General features: G+C 39.1%; 2 protein-coding genes across 4 annotated transcripts; both read left to right on the top strand.

Annotated features, from left to right (window-relative positions):
* The first annotated feature begins 484 nt into the window (after positions 1–484).
* Positions 485–2,017, top strand: LOC143846009 (Transducin/WD40 repeat-like superfamily protein). Its single transcript, XM_077354418.1, has one exon. The coding sequence runs from the start codon at positions 642–644 to the stop codon at positions 1,980–1,982; it is 1,341 nt and encodes a 446-aa protein (XP_077210533.1). The 5' UTR covers positions 485–641; the 3' UTR covers positions 1,983–2,017.
* Positions 2,018–11,493: 9,476 nt separating this feature from the next.
* Positions 11,494–18,512, top strand: LOC143892386 (pectate lyase-like). 3 transcript variants are annotated; one of them, XM_077396976.1, is made up of 8 exons: positions 11,494–12,165; positions 12,286–12,327; positions 15,408–15,549; positions 15,889–16,246; positions 16,511–16,801; positions 17,255–17,358; positions 17,620–17,755; positions 18,055–18,512. In XM_077396976.1, exons 4-8 carry the CDS (start codon positions 15,944–15,946, stop codon positions 18,274–18,276), a joined length of 1,056 nt encoding a protein of 351 aa, XP_077253091.1. In that variant the 5' UTR covers positions 11,494–12,165; positions 12,286–12,327; positions 15,408–15,549; positions 15,889–15,943; the 3' UTR covers positions 18,277–18,512. The 3 variants fall into 3 exon arrangements, with proteins under 3 accessions (XP_077253091.1, XP_077253092.1, XP_077253090.1); XM_077396977.1 differs by lacking the exon at positions 15,408–15,549; XM_077396975.1 differs by lacking the exons at positions 11,494–12,165; positions 12,286–12,327 and having other exon boundaries at positions 12,388–15,549.
* The last annotated feature ends 3,736 nt before the right edge of the window (positions 18,513–22,248 follow it).

Raw genomic sequence — 22,248 nt, 5'->3', positions numbered from 1 at the left:
TCGTGCAATTATTAGAACAGGATTGTGCTGATATCTTTTTAATTTTTAAAGAGTCCTAAACTGAAGGACGCCCTTTGAAAAATCAGATGAAAGGGTGCCCCCTATTGGGTTACTCATCCCCAAAGTGCATTTATTTTTACAATTTCCAGTGCGGTCATAAATGCACTCAGCTGTGATGAGGTAACTAAACTGCATTTATTTTTACAATTTCCTCTGCAGTCATAAATGCACTTGTATGATGAATAACCAATGGGGGCATCCTTTCATCTGATTTTGATTTTTAGGAAGGGTGCCCTTCACTTTAGATTTCCTCATTTTTAAACTACACTCTAAAACTTCCAATTTCTTTTTTCTCAGCTACCGAGAATCTCTCCCTAGAAATTGAAATTGCCATAAGCCGACAAGAGAAGCCTAAAAGACACCGAACCCAAAAAAATAAATTCCCCAATTAGACTCTATCCTCTTCTTCGTCCTTAACCTCGGACCAACCAAATCAGAAACCGTCGTCCTCTCTTCTCAGTTCTGTCCCACCCCCTCCCCTTTCCTTTCCCACCCCACTCCAAAACTCCCATATAACCCACCCAAACAAAGCCCTCTCTCTCTCTCTCTCTCTCTCTCTCTCTCTCTCTCTCTCTGCCTCCATGCCGTTCAGATCGTGGCTAGCCACCTGCTCGACCGCAACCTGCACCGCGGTCGAAGAAGGTTCAACCCAAAAACGAAAACCACCTCCTAAAATCATTCCCTCCTCATTCAGTAGCTCAGAAAATCTATCCACCTCACTTTCCTCCTCCGAAACCACCACCTCTCTCCCAACTAATCTCTCCATCCAAACTCTCCCTTCCGTCCCTTCCCTTCAAAATTCACCCCCGCATTCTTCAAATTCCACCACCCTAACAATCTCCCACCTCCTCGTCTCCTCCCTCAAACCCTCCTCTTCCCACATCACCACCTCCCTCGCCCTCTCCCCCACAAAAAATCTCCTCTACTCCGCCTCTTCATCCCAAATCCAAATCTTCAACCTCCCAAATCTCACCCAACTCGAATCCTTCACAAATCCTCACTCCGGCTCTATCAAATCCCTCGCCTTCTCCGACGGTAAAATCTTCACCGCTCATCAAGATTCCAAAATCCGCGTCTGGGAAATCAACGCCTCAAATCGCCACCGACTCCTTACCTCTCTCCCCACCGTTAACGACCGTTTACTCCGTTTCGCTTTCCCTAAAAACTACGTTAGAATTAGACGGCACAAGAAATGCCTCTGGATCCAACACGCTGACGCCGTCACCAGCATCGCGGTTAGTAACGGCCTTCTATACTCTGTTTCTTGGGATAAGAGTTTAAAGATTTGGCGAACGTCTGATCTCCGTTGTGTCGAGTCGTTAAATAACGCGCATGAAGACGCGGTTAATGCTGTCGCCGTTAATTTTGACGGGACCGTTTTTACGGGGTCAGCGGATTGTAAGATTAGGGTGTGGGCCAGGGGAATAGAAGGGGGGGAGAAAAATAAAAAGCATTCTTTGATTGCGACTTTGGAGAGACATAAATCTGCTGTGAATGCTTTGGCGTTGAATCATGACGGTTCGATTTTGTTCTCGGGAGCTTGTGACCGTTCGATCTTGGTTTGGGAAAGAGAGGACAGTGCTAACTATATGACGGTGACGGGGGCATTAAGAGGACATGGTGGGGCCATTCTATGTTTGATCAACGTGTCGGATTTCTTGTTTAGTGGGTCGGCTGATCGGACGGTCAGGATTTGGAAACAGGATGGGGAGAATAATAATAGGTATTGTTGTTTGGGTGTTTTGGAAGGGCATTTGAAGGCTGTGAAGTCTTTGGTTGCGGTTTGGGATGAAGGGTTTGGTGGGTTTTCAGTTTGTAGTGGGAGTTTGGACGGTGAGATGAAGGTTTGGAAGGTCGAGGTTTCAAATATCAAGGGCTCTTGTTGTTCTTCGTCTTTGAATCTTCTTGGGTGGAAACTCTGAATGGAAAAAAAAATAAAAACTATATCCTTGATGATGATGTATTTCTGTTGGGCTTTTCATTTTATTTTTTCTCATTTGAATAGTCCATACTCCATAGGTAATGTAATGATATTTTGGTACCATGGGAAATGATATTTCCATGCACTCAGATTTTGTCTTATTCATTTAATTTATCTGAGGTGGCTGTACTAACGTGCAAAAGCCATCCGCGAGCAAATCCCAAATTAGTTTACTTTTTTTCCTTACATCCAAACAGCCCATCGGAAAATTTTGAAAACAAAGGTTTCTAAATAAAAGACGCAGCTTTTTTTTTTTGGGAAGTGAAATATCCGTCCCTTTTGATCACCAGGAACACCCATGTCAGTGTTTGTAGCAACCAGGGACATTGAATTCTTCTGACATAAGTACAACAGCCCTTCTTTAGTTATTGATTCACTGAGTGTTCCTGGTGATTATAAGGGGCGGATATATCATTTCCCTTTTTTTATCTTTTTTTATGAGTAAGCTGGGATTAGGCAAGACCGCCACTAGATATATTAAGAATCAAAAGAGAGATACAACGAGAAAGCAAAAAGCAAGACCCGAGGGAAGGGCTCAAAAACAGCTGAAAAGTTTAAACATATATGAAATTGTAGTGGGTGGCCATTCAATATGTGTGTACTTTTGGTCTAAAAGTAAAAACATATATGATATTGAGTTTAATATCCGCATTCCTTTGTTTTGATATCTGCACTCATCTTTTTGTTTGACAAACAAAATTTTCACCACCCATTCACCCAACTGGGGAAGTTTACTACATAAGTCTGCTAGATGATGTCTACGATGTTAGACTTTGTTCTTTAATAGTTGCTATACAATCTTCACCATCCGAGCAAGACACCCTTTGAATTTGGACCTTCTATATTTTTAAGGGTTTTGCTTAAGGCACTCGTTAAGATGCATTGGAAATGTAATGTAAACCCAATTTTTAATTAGCTTTCCACGGGTTGTTACATCCAGTCATAGTATAAAAACATGGTAGGTTGGATATAAGTCCCCTTGATCTTTTTCTTCACAATAATTGCACACCTCTGCTTCCCTTCATATGAAGGGTTAGTATTGTCCGATCTATACAATGCGGTCAGGGTGATCCAGCCAGCCAGTGGCTCTTTTTCTTGGTAAAAACAAAATAATAAAAATATAGTAGTAAGCACAAGGTGGCCTTTTTCCTGATTTATATTTCTAAAAGAATAATGATATGGTAACCAAGTAGAGGACCGAGAATGGAACAGAACGAATAGCCTATTCACACAATATGGGGAAACACGTTTGGTCAGTCCGCGGAGAAATCAATATAAAATCTCAAATTAAAGAACTTGTTGGCATAGTAGATGTCTCTAATCTAGATAGATTAGGCATGGCCCAGTGGCGTGTGTAAAGACATGGGAAATAATTATTGGATTTTGTTGAAGGGAGATGATAAATTTGCACCCCTGTATGATAAATACACACCACTTTAACATGAATCGTGGGCAGACTTAAACGTTTTTTTGACGTCAATTCACATTAAAAGGGGTGCGAATTATCCTACAACAGGTGCGATGATTTATCATCACCCTTTGTTTAATTGGTTCTATGATATCCAATATGAGCCTTAGGCCATTATGGTGCGTGGTAGCCCATCATCAGATCAATGGTTCTCAGGGTCGGAGCCACGATTTTATACTTGGGGCATTTGCAAGTCATTGGCGGCCATGGCCACCCTCACGCTAAATGTGGCTCCGCCCCTGGTTCTAGTGTCCAACATGTGTGTTAATTTAGATAGATTATTCTGTTTGTGAATGACTGGATACTACTAGCACTTCAACAAAGTAGGGATTTGCATGAGGTCTGTGGTAAAAATCTGCCGGTTAAGGTATCGGTTTCGGCCCCAGGAATTTCGAAATTTCGGTCGAAATCTGGTACATAACCCGAAACGAATATTTTATTCCATATTAAATTTCGGTGAAATATTAAATTAATATTAAAAAAACAGATTTTTTGGGTCAAATTTCGGAAAAACCAAAATTTCGGTCGAAAAAGATCTTTTTTTAGAATAAAGTTTTTATCTTGAGAATGGGTGTTTTTGAAAATGGGTTGGCAGAAAACTAGTTGTTGAGAGTATGGATAGAGAATGAAGTAAGGAGAGAAGGGGTTGGGTTGTGTGTATTGCAAAGGGTATAGTAATTAAAAGAATGCTAAGTAGTTTCATAATAAAGAAAGGTTTTTAAAAATAAAAGGTTTTATTTTGAAAAGAGTGTTTTTGAAAGTGGGTGTATAATCGGTCTGGGAAAGAATCCCACCTTGGAAAATGGGAAGAGTGGAGAGGGATTAATAAGTACTAACAACCCTTCAATTACTCTCATGCTTCGATTGCACGTACATGTCATTCAACAAGAGATACAAGCGCTTGGGCTTGGGCTGTAGGGCGCTAGTTGCACCGTTTGATACACTTTGAACCTTGCGCATCATCGTGAGGAACTGTTGAGAGCGTTAAAATTTTCTTAATGGAGTTGGGCCCTTGATCATTCTAAGTGTTGATCATGACCCGTATAGATCTTGAGCGAATGATCTAATCAGATGAGAACGATCATGAGCGGATACAATCTGGATTGCGAACAGAAGAGCACCGATGGATCAAAACTCGATCGGGTATGACCCATATCATTTGTTGGCAATCGGTTGCGATCCAACAGTCAAATAACATTTATGAGGCAAATTGTGGCTTTACACTAGCTAACAATCACTACAGAAGGTGATCTAGAACTTGGAATACTGATTAGGCACAATATAACGGTCAGATTAGAAGCCCGCATTGATTATGTCCTAGGAAAGGGTGCCTTTTAACTAGAAATGAATTTTCTTCACTTTCTTTAGAGATTTCTAAATTCCTTTTTTTCCTTTTATTTACGTTTCTTTCTCTATGAATATCTATTATCACGTGGAAGCAGAAATCAGTATATCGAAGACTTGGCAAATTCACGGATGTTTTGAGTTTGTTTCTGTTAGTGCATGACATCAATAAATTCTGTCTACTAGGCTTAATTGGAAACCAGGTTTACATCAATTCATCAATTAGTGGGCAAATATTGTCTTGGGGAAAGTGACATGGTACGTAATGCACCTTGAAGCATCATTTTCTTCACATGTCCATCAAATATTCCTCATCCCTTACCCATTTTGCCCAACAATCCTAAGAGAATATTTCAGAGATCTCCATGGTATTATACACTGAAAATGGTATGTTGCTAGGATAGAAGCCATTAGAATGCTACTAGTATTCGCATGTCATAAAGGGTTTAAACTATACCAAATGAATATAAAGAGTGCATTCTTGAATGACTATATAATGGAAGAGGTATATGTAGAACAACCATAGGATCTGAAGACAAGCACCCAAACTATGTGTTTAAACTAAGCAAAGCCTTATATGAGCCAAAGCAAGCTCCTAGAGCTTGGTAAGAAAGGTTAAGCCCTTGCAAAAAAGAGGTAAAAGGGCTCTCCTAGTGGCTACACATCACCAGCATGCATTAATAACGGCTGAAAAGTCAAATATGATGGTGATGTGCAGGCAATGGGGGAGCCCTCTCACCTCTTTTTTCAAGGGCTCCCTTCAGTCTAGAATTCCTCTCATAAAAAATATGGTAGTGGTCATGGTTTTAAATTTCGACCGAAATCCGAAATCAACCAAAACCGAAACGGTCATTTATTTCGGCCGAAATTTCGGTTATTCCGAAATTTGACCCAAAAAAAACTGTTTTTTATATTAATTTAATATTTTACAGAAATTTTGGTCATTTCGGCCGAAATTTAATATTAAATAAAATATTGGTTTTCAGGTTATGTACCAGATTTCGACTGAAATTTCAAAATTTCGGTCGAAATTCCAAAATTCCAAGTTCCGAAACCGAAATTTTAAACCTTGGTAGTGGTGATATCATATCCCAAAAAAATATATTGTTTATATACTCCGGAATTTTCACTTGAACTTTATTGGCGGTCTTGAGTAAAAGCAAAAATAATTTTTAGAAAAAAAAAAAAAAATGCTATAGTGGTGGCTTTGATTGTCACTAAAGATAATTTTTATTGAAAAATATTTTAAATTGTGAAAAAACCGAGAAGTTGAAATTATAAACAAAGTTGATACAGACCAACGAATCTAACATAAACATAGATCAACATGTCACAGTGTCCATCCAAAAATAAATGAACTTTGAACATAAGCTTAAACACAAAGCAAAGTTTTTATTAGCTTGTGCTTTCAGCAGTAAAGCCAATAAAAACTTCCTCCTTTTTCTTTTTTTTTGCTCTAAAATAAACAATATTATATTATAGAACTCAAGTAGCTTACTAAAATTATGAGTATTAACTATTCCCAGTTGAAAATGTCACGAATTATTAACTGCTCGGGATGCAGTTTTTTAAGCATTTGGTAATAAAAATCAATGGGTCGTTAACATCTTGAATAGTAACCTTTGACCAAGTTATTAGCATTTGTTGTTCAACAGGTTGTATGCCATAAAATCTCAGCTCTATACCATAAAATCTCAGCTTATGATGCTCTCAATGCATCATAAGCTTTTCTCACAATGGAAAAAAAATGGAAATGACATGAGTAATAGTAAATTAAGCCGCAAATACGGATCTATAATACTATTCAGCAAAATAGAGGGACATTTTTACATCATCCAGTACCCATTTCTTTTAACTGGTAGATCGAAGGGTAAACCATTGAGTGGGCCCGGGGGTTAAGTTATGTCCACCCCATGTAGAACCCAACTCGGTAAGCGCGGGATAAGAGGAATGACATTCACTTGGAAGAGCGTAGGGTATTTAGATCTAACAGTCTTCTTCAGGGTAATGTCCTGGTGGGGTCAACTTGCCTAATGTGATCGTAGTTACACTATATCGCATGAGATCGCAGTGGGTACCATGGTGGGCCCTGCAGGAACGACCAGTGGCCTATATTGTTTTGGGTGATCCAAACCATTCATCTAATTGTGCCCTGACATAGATAGGGTGTGCCGAAAAAATCATCCCCACGATCATCCTAACCCTTCGATTTGTGGAGGTTAAAAATGGACAGATTTGTGGAGTTGATTTTTTGTAGGTTACTCATCCATTTTAACCTTGACAAATCGAAGGGTTGGGATGATCCTATGGAGATGATTTTTTAGGCACACCCTATATATGTCAGGGCCCAATTAGATGAATGGTTTGGATCACCCAAACAATGTGGGCCCCCACTGTATTTAGGGTTTAGAATTATATATATGTGCTATTGATATTGGCAATTACCATGTTTTTATAATGGCACTGAGTCAATCTTGTCTTTTATTATTTAAATAGTCTTTCAAGGTTATTGCATTTCCTAAAAGCTCTAAAGAGCAAATTAAAAAAACAAAAGACAAGTAGAGTTTGCACAATTATCAAAACATGGTAATGCAAATGTCAGCAACATTTAAACTCAGCATGTCTTTCCTTTTTTAACTGGCTTCTCGGAGCTTTTTGGGAAATGAACTAACCTTTGACAGCTGTTTAAATTATAAAATACAAGATGAGTCAGTACAATTATCAAAACATGGTAGTGCCAATATTAGTAGCCTATTTGTAATGCATCTTTTTATTAATCTTTATTTTTTTTTATGGGTAAGCTGGGTTTAGGCAGACCCCGACCAGATATATTAATAGATGGAAAGGATACAACATGAAATACCCCAATCACATATGAGAGGGGGCACACGCAAAACAAAGCTGCAATGAAAAAGCAGCAAACATAACCGAAAAAGAAGCCCAAAACAGAGAGGGCGAACAAAGGGAAAACCTACACACACGGACCATCTATATGGACCCCCAAACTGGAAGGCCTTCAAAGCAGCAGTGGCATGCCCACAAGCACAAACCAATGAACAAAAAGGGCCCCCAGCCAGCCATCATAGACTTCTCTCCAGGGACTTGTGGAGGGAGGTGAGCCCACACGGTGGCGGAGAGAGAAAAGCTAAACTTGGCAGTTTACTTTTTGGGCAGTGATAAATCAACCCCCAAATATCTTAAATCGACTCCCCATGTTTCTATCTCTCTCCTCTTTCTCTCTCTAACCCAGAGGAGAGAGAAAGACACATGGGGAGTCGATTTATCACTCCCCTACTTTTTTTTCTTATGAACTCTTTGCCAGGAATTATGATCCGAATCCTGTGGATTTCCATTTGGAAGATCATTTTGCTGATTACGCACATTAATTTAGGACGGGTTAGAATCGATACCTTGAAGAGCCGCAAACCTATTGGCATGGGCCGGGCCGGGCCATGAACATGAGATATGTTGGAATCTTTGGTCGATTCAACCGATTTCAATGTTTCCACTACAACCTAGGCAGGATTCGGAGCTGATGGTGGGACTTTATTGATTACATTCAGTGAAATATTTAGTATATCTTTATCAATTTGTTTCCACTACCGTTTTTTTTATCCATTTAAACACGTGCAATGTGGTCCCCACTCGTTACCATGAATGGCAAAGAGCAAGCAACTGCGTTTGTTATTTTTAATCGATTAATCACAAATTACTTTGGCCCAGGTCGTTTAAAATCATGAAAATTGATTGTGAGTGCTGAGCTGATTATTGGACTCAAATCTAAACATAATTTTGCGTCCAATAATCAGTTTGGCACTCACAAACCGTTGCCATAATCTTAAACGAACATGGCCTTTATTTTTCATATAATAATGTTCTAAAAGGTGTTTACCTAGTCTCTTAATTTCATATTATTTATGATATTACTATGGCGATGATATTTTCACTCCCCTGCATTACGCACGCGCCCTTATAACCTGATTTGAGTTATTTGACGTTAACAGTGGGCAACTTTAATGTTTTTTTTACTTCTAATCAGGTTATAAGCAAGGTTTAAAATTTTGGTTTCGGTACCGGTTTCGGACCCTGAAATTTCAAATTTTCGATCGAAATCCGGTACAAAACCCGAAACCAATATTTTATTCAATATTAAATTTCGATCAAAATTTCGGTGAAATATTAAAAAAACAGATTTTTTGGTAAAAGTCAAAGAAGACGCTTTTCCTAATGCAAATATCATCTCCCTTTGAATAATGTAATATACATTAGCCGGTCTCCTTTTCTTGTGGTTGGTAAAAGTCAAAGAAGACGCTTTTCAACGAATTTGTATGTTTTATAACTTCATCGTTAGCTTATAGGAGGCTTTTTATTCTAAACCGGTACACGTGGTTACCCTCTCAAATGACTGGTTTGGATCACCCAAACAATGTGGGCCCCACATATTTGGGCTGCACATACATGCACGGTATAAATTCTCTAAAATTTCAAATAAAACAGGCCAAATTGGGGACCATATTTTACCGGCCGGACTTTCCTTTAGTATTTAGTCCAATCTCTGATAAAAATTTCCTTTGAAAGGGTCGTTTAGTCATTTGCATATTTGCTAGGGAATTTTGCTGATAGCCATTTCTCGGCTGACTTTTGCATGGGAAAACAACCGCCTTATGAATAAATGAATGAGACAAAATCAGCTGAAAAGTGAGTCTGTGTTGCTGTTCTCACATGCAAAAGTCAGCTCCAAAAAGCCTTTATGCGAAATTCCCATCAAATCCCTCATTAATCTCAACAATCACAAAAGAAAGTGAGACTCTGTATAGGATTAGGAGGATCCGTGTAACAACTTTGTATTCTACTAATGTCCCTCCACTTCTTCTTTCGCCAGAAGAGAACGGAAATATCAAGACGATGGGGGTGGAGAACATGGAACACCTCTACAGCCCTACTAAAACTCAACTCTCTATTCTACCATTGATTCTTAATAGATAACATAAGAAGGGAAATGATTTCAGCACAACTATTGTTTGATAAATTACTTGCAGATGTTGGCGTGTTTTTTGTTCTACGAAGTGCTAAGGTTCTGGAGATTTTCAGTTTTCTTGGCTCAATCAGTGATACTCCATATATTCGAGAAAGTGCTAAGGAGATTAAAGGTCCCGCTAGTATGTCTTCTGTTAAATTGGAAACTGAAAGAGAAACCCATAACTGATTTGAATGAGTGAAAGAAGTTCCACATAACACAACATTGCAATCTGGATGCTAAGGTTGAATTGAAAATCATTGATTCTAAATACAAAAGGACTTGATTTACCCCATCCCCTATTTCTTTAGAAATAGTGGAAACATTTATTGGAAAGTAGACAATGAGAGCAAATAAGGGTGAGGTTGTCCCTTCTGTTAGAGTTGGTCCCTCCCATTTGGGTGTTATCACTTTTTTGTGGAAATGAGTGTGGGTGTGATAAACGAGAGTGTGAACGTGTGTAATAAATGATAGTATGAATATGTGTGTAGTCTTAGTTAATTACAAGACATTTTTGTTGAAAAAAGAGATGGGCAGTGCATGCGGCAGCCGTTGATTTTTGAAATTCGGCGCTGACATGCAGGCGTTTTCATGCGCGAGCAGTCTTTTACTCATCTTTAAAGATGAGTCTCTTGACCAGAGAAAAAAACAGACTTACAACGGAGAGAAACACACACAGAGCAAAGTGCAGAGAAACACAACTCTCTGCTAGGTGTAATCCGGCAAAACTCGAGAGAAAATAGTGAGAGCCAGTGTCTGTTAGTTGTATAATCCGGTGAAACCCGAGAAAAGATAGTGAGAGCTAGTGTGTGAGGATTGTATTAGCTACTCATAACTATAATTGAAGGCACAATATTTGTGTGGAAGTGAAAAAAATAAATTGCAAAATGTGTAGATACTCCACTTTGACCAGACCCTAAAACCCCCAAAATCGAATAAACTCTTGAAATTGAATAAATTCCCGAAGTAGTAATAAAATTCCAAAACCAAATATCAAAATTCCCAAAAAAACTGAGTCCTAGAGCGTTAAAAAAAAAAAAAAAAAAAAAAACCAAAAAGTACCTATTTGCAGATTATTTCATAATCTTTCGGAGCCACAAGTGATACCCAGATTTTCCATAAGAACCCGTCATCTAGTTGCCTCACTCTTCCATCCTATTTTTTCCGAAATGTGGAAAAACTGTGAAAATGCCTTTCACATTTTAGTATTGGCACCCTCTCTATTTCAATCCCTATGTTCATATGATGTTAATACAAACTTATTTTGACATTTTCACTAACTCATCTTCTCTTTTGTGTGCCGATATCGATTCCTTCACACATGAGGAAAATTAAAGAAGAAAAGGCAAGATGGGGCTGTATAAATATCAAAATATGGTTGTGCTCATATGAGTCATATCACTTCTATAATTAAAAGAAACAGGAGGAAGGTGAAATACCCCATGTGCAGCAAATACGAGAGCCATATACTACCCGTATTTTCTACCCAGCTCCCCTAGTGGTTGAAAAACAAAGCAATTCACATTTGAGAGGGTTGTTTCTGAGGAAAAAGGGGGTGCAAATTTATCATTTCTCTATATAAACCATGCGTTTAGGGTTACTAGAGGAAGGGCTCTTCATTTCCGTAGAGAAACAGAGATAGGAAAGATAGCCGCCAACCTCCCATTGCCACCGGCCATCAGCCACTACCTCTGCCCAACCATCTTCAGCTCTTTCCACCTTCACCTTCTCAACCATCAAACCCATTTCTGTCTATTCCAAAACCCAGCAACCAAACCCATCTCCATTGATTCCGGCAACCCCTATTGAATCCGACCCCATTATCATCTTTCACCTTCAACTCTGTCCTGGACAACAGCCAACACCATCATCTCCTCTAGCCCTTCTATCCGACCACCAAACCAACTTCATCTCCTCCGGTGATCTCGCCGGAGAACCAGCCTCCATCTCCGGCCTCACTCCATCCTCCCCAAAACCCACAAAATCCACCACCACTAGCTGACATCACCACAACCATCTCGTCACTCAAAACCTCATTATCTTCACCTTTGTTACCTACCCAAACCCCAACTCCACCATCACCACTAAATCCTACCTATCACCACTAGATCTCACCCTCCATCACCTCCTCCTTGCCTCGCCACCATTTATCCTCTCTGAATTGAAAACCCAGATAGCCCCTCATTCTTATCAGAGCCTTGTCTCTCATAAGAAAAGAAATCCGAAGGAAAAGGGACACTGAATTTGTTGTAGGGATGGAGTTCAGGCCACCTCGTCTCATAGACAAGGTTACAGGTAAATTTTCCTTTGTCTCTTTTAAGTTCATCAGAGAAGTTGTAAGTGACATGAAAAATGGTTAAGAATTTAAAATACCGTCTCCTTTTCTTCTTATAACTACATATTTATGCATTGCAGGCTAACTAAGTTTATGGATCAGGTGATATAGGAAAAAATAAGGTAATTGTTTCCTTATTTTTTATAAGCTCATGAATTTCATTATTTATATGCTTTTATATGAGTTGAAAATAGAGACTGATACAAGCCACAATTCATGACTTAACTATTGAAATGATTATTGTTAAGAAATTATAATATTTAGTTGTCAACCATGGATCCCATAGAGATTTGAGAGGGCATGATTGGGATGAGCCTGTAAAGTGGACAAAAATCAGGAAAACGTCATTCCGAGTAGTTTTTTGTCTCCTGATTTTTGCCACTCATCACTGGAGACACTGGTTTCCTGATTTTTAGCTACTTCACCCTCATCTCCACCTCGAGACACCAATTAATCATGGAAAAAATTCATGGTAACTAAACATGCCCTTTAAGACTGCCAAATCATACGTATAGAGAGTTTATATGGTGGACAGAGTGCATGCAAGTGCAGCCTAAAATTACAGGGGAGCCCACATTACATTGTTTGGGTGATCCAAAACATTCATTTGTTAAGCCTTGACGTAGTTACGTTGTGCCCTGAAAATCAAATCTTCTATGTAGGAGGATGATCTAAGCCTCCGATTTATGGGGGTTTAAAATGGATGACACAATATAGAAAACTCCACGAATCAAAGGGTGAAGATCATCATATGGTGGAGATTTTTTGGTCACACCCTATCTACGTCAGGGCCCAACAAATGAATGAATTGTTTGGATCACCCAAACAATGTGGGTCCCATTGTATTTTTTGACCGCACTTGGCATTACCAGTGGTCACGGGTTCTAGTCGCGGAAACAACCTCTCACGGGTTCTAGTCACAGAAACAACCTCTCTGCAATGCAGGGGTAAGCTTGTGTACATCTAGCCCTCCCCAGACCCCGCAATGGCGGGAGCCTCTTGCACTGGGCCGCCCACTTGCACCATTAACGGGCAGGGTCCTGGGGGGAGACCATGGAAGCAGGAAACACCCCTTGCAATGGGGAAAGACGATTTCCTAGCGGGAAACGATTCGTTTCCTCAAAAAATGAGTAACTCGGGAATCATGCTTCCCTATTTTGCACACACCAATTTCACATTCGGCCCCTCTTATTTAAAATGTTAACTTTTATGGTTAACAAGTCAAATAGCTTACCAGGACTCCATCTTGGTCCTGATGATGTCAGAAGGGTATCAGGATCCTTTTACAACCCGATTTTGAAGAATCACCCGTGTTTCATGCTTGTTTACAAAAGTACTGGTAATCCGTAGTTTCTCAAAACTTGTGTCCACATTCCGTACTTTTCTCTTTAAACAAACAATGTTAATTAATTGGAAATGTTATCAGCACTACTGTATTTTGTTACGGCAGTCCTCACTTTATTAGAAGTATGGTATGGCCTGGTTTTTGCAAGGGTGCCCTTTAGTTTAACATATATCATCTATACAGACAACTAATATCCGCATGACCATATTTTGATAATGGGACGAACACACCTTGTCTTACACTCTTTAATCGGCATTTTTTTCGTCTTTGCCTTAGCTCATATAGGTCCTTGAAATTCCTCGTTATAAGGGTTAGCGAATACTAGCAGAATACGTGCTGATCTGCTTGAATTTCCAAGCCTGGCTACTTCCCCTTAATCACTTGGCTTTTAGTAGAAAAGGTTTTAACATTGGAGTTTCTTAACAAAGCTCGAACTCATTTTGTAGAGACAGATCGTTGATCGAGTGAGATTTGGTGCCTAACCCCTTCCGTTCTCGTAACTAGTCTGGATTGAGTAGACCACGCTGTAATCATAGTCAATCCAGGTCCTAAACCTGTTAATCTTCTAGTTGGTTACTTTACATCAACAGGCAGTTTTTTAACGCTAACTAGAAAAAAGAGAGAGGAGGGCTGTGAAAGAGGCTGGGGATGCACAGGCAGAAGGGGGAGAGAAAGGAAGAAGAAAGTGGAAATTCATTCCTTAGAAAGTTGGAAGATTGATGAATTCAAAGCAGTTTTTGTTCAGTTCCCATTTTTATGGAGTGGAGAATAAAAATAGAGAAAACAAAACTCCTGCCCAAAAATACCCTTATTGACTATAATTTGGCCACTGATGAGTTTAACCACAACAATAATCCACCTAAATTTAGAAGACTTGCTAAAATTACCTATCATTTTTGAGGTGATCAGTATCGTTTATCTATTTCTTCATCACTAAGGGGATTCATTGTTGGTCGTTTGATCGAGGTGCGTTAGTGATTAGATTATTAAACGACCGTTTATCTATTTCATCATCACTAATGGGACTCATTGTCGGTCGTTTGATCGAGGTGCGTTAGTGATGATTAAACGACCGACAATGAGCGGAGTTAGTGATGATAATATAGAGCAACAATGCTGATCACTTCGATCAAACGGCCGACAATGAGCCGAGTTAGTGATGATAATATAGAACAACGATGCTGATCACTTCGATCAAACGGCCGACAATGAGCCGAGTTAGTGATGAGGAAATATGTCGACGATGCTGATCATTTCCCAAAAATGATTGGTGATTTTAATAACTATTCTAAATTTAGGTGGATTATTGTGGTTAAATTCATCAGAAAATTATTGATGATTTACCAAGTTTGTTAAATTTAGCTGGATTACTATGGTGATCATAGTAATTTTACTAAATTTAGGTGTATAATTGTGGCTAAATTGTAGTCAATATGGGTTTTTTGGGGAGGATTTTTGGTTTCCCTACTTTTATTCTCCACCCTTTAAAAATGGGAACTGGTGAAAACTGTTTGAATCCATGTACAGACAATGAATCACTCACTTTTTTGTCTTGTTATTATTTTTAATTTTATCAACTCTTGGCTCCCCACATTCCTCTCCCTTCTCTCTTTATATCCCCACCCTCTTTGATAACCACCCTCTTTGATAACCCTTCTCCCTCTTATTTAAACCATCTCTAATCTCTCTCTCCAATTTAGAAAAGACTAAAGAAATCTCTAGACCTTATTCATCAGGATAAAAAGAAGAAAAAGAGAGAAAGAGAGAAAGAAAATATAAGGGGAATTGAAAGAATGGAGGCAATGAAATCAAGAATTAATCTATTTTCTCTCTTATTTTTCTTAGTTTTTTCGGCAGTCTTGGTTCCCTCGCGGGCCAAAATTGTAGACTTTGATGAGGAATGGCAAAAGCGAGCCGACGAAGCCCGTGCCGTGGCACTTACGGCCTACCACCCCACCCCGGAGGATGTCAGTGACCACCTTAACTCAGAGGTTCATGGGTGCGCACGCTCTTTCTATCGCTCCAATGTCCAATATTTTACAAAAAGTACAGTGGGTTCCACTTCATAGGATGATCCAAACCGTTCATTTGTTGGGCCACAATGTAAATATGTTGCACCCTGTAGATCATCTCCATAGGATTGTTCAAAGCCTCCTAGCTATAGATGTTTCTATAATGTGCGTCCAGTGGAGATGATCAGAGGGTTTTGACCATAATTCAAAATTTTCATCGGATGGAGCGATCCCAACCGTCTAATCCATGGCCCACCATGAAGGGCCCGGATTCTATGAAATATTAGAAATTGAAACTTTTCTCCCTGTTGTTTGATTTTGTGCAGGGCCACAGAATCCAATAAGACAAGGAGACACTTGGGCAAATACCGTGGGCCATGCATGGCCACGAACCCAATAGACCAATGCTGGAGGTGCAATCGAAACTGGGCCCGCAATCGGAAGAGGCTCGCCGACTGTGCCCTAGGATTTGGCCGGAACACCATCGGGGGGAAGTACGGAAAGTTTTACGTGGTCACGAACCCATCGGATGCTGACCTAGTAAACCCTAAGGTGGGCACTCTCCGGCATGCAGTCATCCAGACGGAGCCCTTATGGATCATTTTCGGGTCCGATATGATCATAAGGCTCCAACAAGAGCTGATGGTGAACAGCCACAAGACCATAGACGGGCGGGGCCATCAGGTGCTGTGAAACAATCAATTACTCCAAAAGCTTAAGATGTTAAAGTTGGTATTATATAATCATTTATATTCTCCACTACGCCTCGCTGGGGCCCTCGTTTTTGGGTTGGCCCTACATGTGGACTTTTAATATCAAAGAGTTGTTCGATTTTGAACCCAGGATCTGCCCTGAGGCAATAGTTCTGATACCATGTGAAACAACCAATTACTCCAAAAGCTTAAACTGTTAAGAGTTGGTGTTATTTAATCATTTATACTCCAACAGGTGCGGATAGCAAATGGGGCCGGCATCACCATCCAATATGTTAGGAATGTCATCATCCATGGTCTTCACATACATGACATCAAAGCGGGCCAGGGAGGCATGATTCGGGATTCTCCAACCCATTTCGGGTTTAGGGGCGCGAGTGATGGAGATGGAATCGGCCTCTTTGGGTCCGCCAATGTTTGGATCGACCATGTCTCTATGTCCAATTGCTATGATGGACTCATAGATATCATCGAGGGGTCCACTGCCATTACGCTCTCCAACAATCACTTCACCCATCACAATGAGGTAAGTGTATATAACCTGATGATTATTCAAAATAGAGTTTTATTTTTCACTATTTTTGGCCACCTCACATCATCTCCTTTTACTCATGCCCTCTCAATTCTCTCCCTCTCTCTGTCCCTCTCTCAACATTTGGTAAGCTAATATTCCATTAGAAAAATATTCCATGGAATATTAGCGGGGTCAATTGTGAAAGATGGCATGGAAGGGAGACATGAGAGGGTAGGAGCGAGGGGAGCATAAAAGCCCTAGGCTCCACTCCTGCTCTTTTAAGTCCCTCCTTGTTAGCTCTTCTTTCACAATTGGGTCCATAAATATTCCATGGAATAATTTTTCATGATTGTCAAATGTACCCTTACATATCTTACGAATACAACTACTATCTATATTCTTGGGCCAATGCATGTGATTATATGAATACAAATTAATCATATAAGTGAGGGATTTTCGGTGCAGGTGATGTTGATGGGTGCAAGTGACAAGAACCAAAACGACTCGATCATGCAAGTGACCCTTGCATTCAACCACTTTGGAAAGGGGCTTACGCAGAGGATGCCCAGGTGAGCTTAGTAACGCAGCACGTCTGTGTGTTTGTGTTGTTCGGTAAGGCTTCTCATTCTCACCCGAAAAATTGGGCTGAAACAGGATAATGAGAATCTTCCAAAGCGTTAGAAAATCTTATTTTTCTACATATTTGGTTGCCGAACACAACCTCAGTTAACATTTGTAGTGTTAACGTTGTAATAGAAGGTTGGAAATATCAAATTCTATTTTGTTGGTGTAGTTGATTGTTTTATATGTGTGCATGGTTAATTACGTAGGTGCCGTTGGGGATTCTTCCATGTGGTGAACAATGACTACACCCATTGGGAAATGTATGCCATTGGAGGTAGCCAACATCCTACCATTATCAGTCAAGGAAATCGTTATATCGCCACGCCTCATGGTAACACCGAGGTAAGCTACCTTCACATACACACATACATGTGTGACCCTCATATTCATGGAAGAGTCATGCTAATGTATAGATACTTATGTAAGTTACACAAATTTTACACCCATTTTTCACTTAAAATCAGCGTAAATTTTGTTTTACGCCCATTTTACCTGTTGTTTTTTTAGGCGTAAAATGGGCATAAAACAAAAATAATTACCATTTTTAGGTAGAAAATGAGCATAAAATTTGTTTTACTCCCATTTTAAGTCGAAAGAAATAAAGCCTAACTAAAAAAATTTGCTTGGTCTGATTGGAATAGGTGACCAAGAGGGACTATGCACCAGATAGTGTGTGGATGAAATGGACATGGCGATCAGAAGGAGATCTATTTATGAACGGAGCCATTTTCCGCCAATCAGGAGCACCCAATTGGAGGCGATTCTCTAGGAGGGGCTTGTTCGCTGCCAAGCCTGGAACGTTCGCAAGCAGGCTCACACGCTTCGCAGGTGCCCTACGATGCAGCAGGAAGATGCCTTGTTAATCCATTGAACATATGGATTGGGACGAGGGAGAGGGAGAGAAACAAGGAGAGAATTTGGCTTTTGTGAGGCCAGAGAAATGAGTGAAATTGAGAGAGTGAAGAAGAAATTTGATGGGCAAGAATTATTTATACATTTATTTGATTTATTTAATGATTCTATGGCTTACTATTTACTACGTGTACCTTTTGTTTCAATCAAAATTTCCTTAATACGAAACTTTGAAATGTAAGCTCTTTTTTCTCGTGCCAACTCATACTATTTTGTATGGATGTGGGTGCTTTTCATAATTAAGTTCTTCACCAAACCATGTGTCACACCCCCGACCCGGTAACCCTCGGGGCACGTGACAGGCGTCGCACACTCCCTGGGTGAATCCGGCAAGCGTGCAAGGCCTCTGAATATATAAAAATCCAGACAAGTATGGTAGAAATATAATATCCACAAATAGCTAAAAGACAAGGAAATAAAAGAAACTTTCATTTATATAAAAGCCTCTCAAGGTTTCTTTATACAAATAAAGGAAAAACAAAAACAGGTACATCGCCATCTCACTCTGGTATGACCACTCTCTCGAACTTAGCCTCGATATGCAAGCCTCAGACCGGACGGATCGAAAACTGAGAATGCCTCAGAGTCTGAAATGTGCAACATCGAGCACTTTAGCACAAGGCTAGTAAGCAATACAACAATCTAGCAGTGTCACTAACTGCTACTAATCAGAATATCATATAATATCATATAACATTTTCATGTTCAAGTTAAGGCATAACTAAATATAACAAATTTATCTGGCCAGAAAGATATCAAGAGTCATGCTCAAGTTCAAATTCAATTCAACATGAGTCTGATGTCCGGATACACCACGGCGGGTCCATGATATATTGTCCAGATACACCACTGGTGGGTCCATATCAAGTGCAAATTTTTAAACATATGGTGCATATAAAAGAACCATACCAGAGAATGTATATACAGACTGAATAATCAGCGCAATCACGAATAACCAAACGGTCAGAAATCAATCGAATCAGAGGAATGGCCAGACAAACAGATATCAATCAAACCATAACATATATATATATATATATATATATGAGGAAAGTGTTGGTGAGCTTAAGCTCACTATAAGTATATATGAGGAAAGTGTTGGTGAGCTTCAGCTCACCAAACTTCTAGTGAGCTTAAGCGACAAATCACATGGGTCCCACATTTTCTGTGGTAATCCAAACCATTCATTTGCAAGGCCCTATCATAGATAGGGTGTGTACCAAAAATCAGCTTCATAGGATCATCCTAACCCCTCCATTTGTGGAGGCAAAAAATGGGCAGATTTGTGGACAAATAATGTCTGTCCATTTTGATCTCCACAAATGGATGGGTTAGGATGATCATATGGAGCTGATTTTTGGTACACACCCCATCTATGTAAGGGCCTTTCAAATGAATGCTTTGGATCATCCTAACAAAGTAGGCCCCAATGTGATTGGGCGCTTAAGCTCACCATAAGTTTGGTGAGCTTAATTAAGCTCACCAACACTTTCCTCATATATATATATATATATATATATATATATATATATATATATATAACGGTTCCTACACATATGTGTAGATAAGTTATCTACACACTAGCTTAAAATATAGTGGGGGCCACATTATTTGGGTGATCCAAACCATTCATTTTTAAGGCTCTCACATAGATAGGGTGTCCATAAAAAATTAGATCCATGGGATCATCCTAACCATTCGAACTTTGGAGGCAAAAAATGGACTAATTTGTGAAGGTTTAAAGACATCCATTTTACCTCCACAAATCGTAGTGTTGGGATGATCCTATGGATCTGATTTTTTGTAGACACCCTATCTATGTGTGGGTCTTTAAAATGGATGGCTTGGATCACCCAAACAATGTGGGCCCCCACTGTATTTTAAGCTAGTGTGTAGAGAACTCTCTACACATATGTGTAGGAACCGTTTTCTCATATATATATATATATATATATATATATATATATATATGAGAAAAGTATAGCTGCATAGTGTATATATATATACACTATGCAGCTAACTTTCCAAAAATGTCATTTGTCTTTTCTAGGAAAAAAATTTTGAAAATTTTGTGAAGGTTTTTACACGTTGATTTTTGCCTCCACAAATCGTAGGGTTGGGATGATCCTATGGAGCTGATTTTTAGTGGACATCCTATCTATGTGAGGGCCAATCAAATGAATTCTTTGGATCACCAAAACAATGTGGGCCCATTGTACTTTAAGCCGGCGGTGTAGCTTCACTTTCCTCTATATATATATATATATATATATATATAGAGAGAGAGAGAGAGAGAGAGAGAGAAAACATTTCCTACACACTTGTGTAGGTAAGTTACCTACACACTAGCTTAAAATACAGTGGGGGCCCACATTGTTTGGGTGATCCAAACCATTCATTTGAATGGTCCTCACAGAGATAGGGTGTCCACAAAAAATCAGATCCATAGGATCATCCCAACCATACGATTTGTGGAGGTAAAATGGACGTGTATAAACCTTCACAAATTAGTCCATTTTTTGCCTCCATAGTTTGAATGGTTGGGATGATCCTATGGATCTGATTTTTTGTGGACACCCTATCTATGTGAGGACCATTCAAATGAATGGTTTGGATCACCCAAACAATGTGGGCCCCCACTGTATTTTAAGCTAGTGTGTAGGTAACTTACCTACACAAGTGTGTAGGAAATGTTTTCTCATATATATATATATATATATATATATATATATATATATATATATATATTACTAAGTCTTCTTATTCACATCATCATGTCTTTTACTTGCTTAGCGCATACTAACAGATACTATATCACTTACCAGGAAATCACATTACCCTTGCATTTCTCTTTCTTTCCTCTCTCTCTCTCTTTCTTCTTGAAACCCTACAATATTGGGGTTTTTCAAATCAATGCCTTTCTTAGTTCTTAAACATCAAGTATAAGTCATATAAGGTGGTGAAACCACAATTCAAAACCCAAAACACACTTTAAAGTATAAATTAAACATACGTGGCAGTATACCGGTCTTGCTGGTGTATAGGCCCCACAACTGCACCATATAAACTCCGGAGGGGTCGCGGTATATCGGTAATGCCGGTATACCACCCTGAAACAGAAATCCATATTAGTGGAATTTTGCACCCTCTAAAACACTAATCAAATGGATGAATTATCAAAACTTGTAAATATAAAACTTGAATATTATAAACCAAAGAACATCTGTTTAGTTGACAACTCTGGCCAAATCCCACCGGAGATGGTCGAGAAAGTTAAAACTTCAAAAAGCACAAAATCTGTCATTTTCTTCAAAACTAAAATCTTGCAACAATCATAACTCCTAAACCATTTCGAACTGGTCTTATCACAAAACATCAAAGTTGTTAGTTAAAATATTTCCAACAACTTTCATGTTGGCACCTCTGGTTAAGTAGTGCCGAAAAATATGGAAAACACTATTTAGTGTCTTTAAAACTGCTATAACTTTCTCAAATCAAAACCAAATTAGGAAAAGTTTATATGTAATCATACTAACTCAACGAGATCTACAACTTTTCAGTTGATCAAATTGCTAAAAATGAGTGAACATCACACAGGAATCAATAGGACAAGAAAGACAAGATTAAACTTATAAATTTTCAGAAATCTCTTCTCCTTTTTCACTTCTTTGCATTCGAACTTTTCTCTCAAACTCTTCCAAATTACAAATCAGATAACATATATTTTCTCTAAATTTTTCACGAATTTATCTTAAATTTTTCCAATTTTCTCTTGATTTTATGATAATTAAAATGAATTAAAATTAATTTTCATTCTCAGATAACCTTGCATATGAGAGAGAGAGAGAGATGACACTTGGATTTCCAAGTGTCACTCTCCTCTCTCTCCCAACCATGCTAATATCTAATACACAAAATGCTCT

The sequence above is a fragment of the Tasmannia lanceolata genome, unplaced genomic scaffold (genome assembly GCF_043159265.1).
Source record: "Tasmannia lanceolata isolate RefF3 unplaced genomic scaffold, GAP_Taslan_0.1 ptg000015l, whole genome shotgun sequence".
Classification (NCBI taxonomy): Eukaryota; Viridiplantae; Streptophyta; class Magnoliopsida; order Canellales; family Winteraceae; genus Tasmannia; species Tasmannia lanceolata.
Note: the sequence above shows the minus strand (reverse complement) of the source record. Positions and strands in the feature narration are given on the sequence as shown.

Bases quoted from the DNA above. Each gene is read 5' to 3' on its own strand.
- LOC143892386 (XM_077396975.1), top strand. From the start codon at position 15,344: ATGGAGGCAATGAAATCAAGAATTAATCTATTTTCTCTCTTATTTTTC. The intron at 15,550-15,888 runs GTGCGCACGCTC...GATTTTGTGCAG, and splicing joins CTTAACTCAGAGGTTCATGG to GGCCACAGAATCCAATAAGA. The intron at 17,359-17,619 runs GTGAGCTTAGTA...TTAATTACGTAG, and splicing joins CTTACGCAGAGGATGCCCAG to GTGCCGTTGGGGATTCTTCC.
- LOC143846009 (XM_077354418.1), top strand. From the start codon at position 642: ATGCCGTTCAGATCGTGGCTAGCCACCTGCTCGACCGCAACCTGCACC.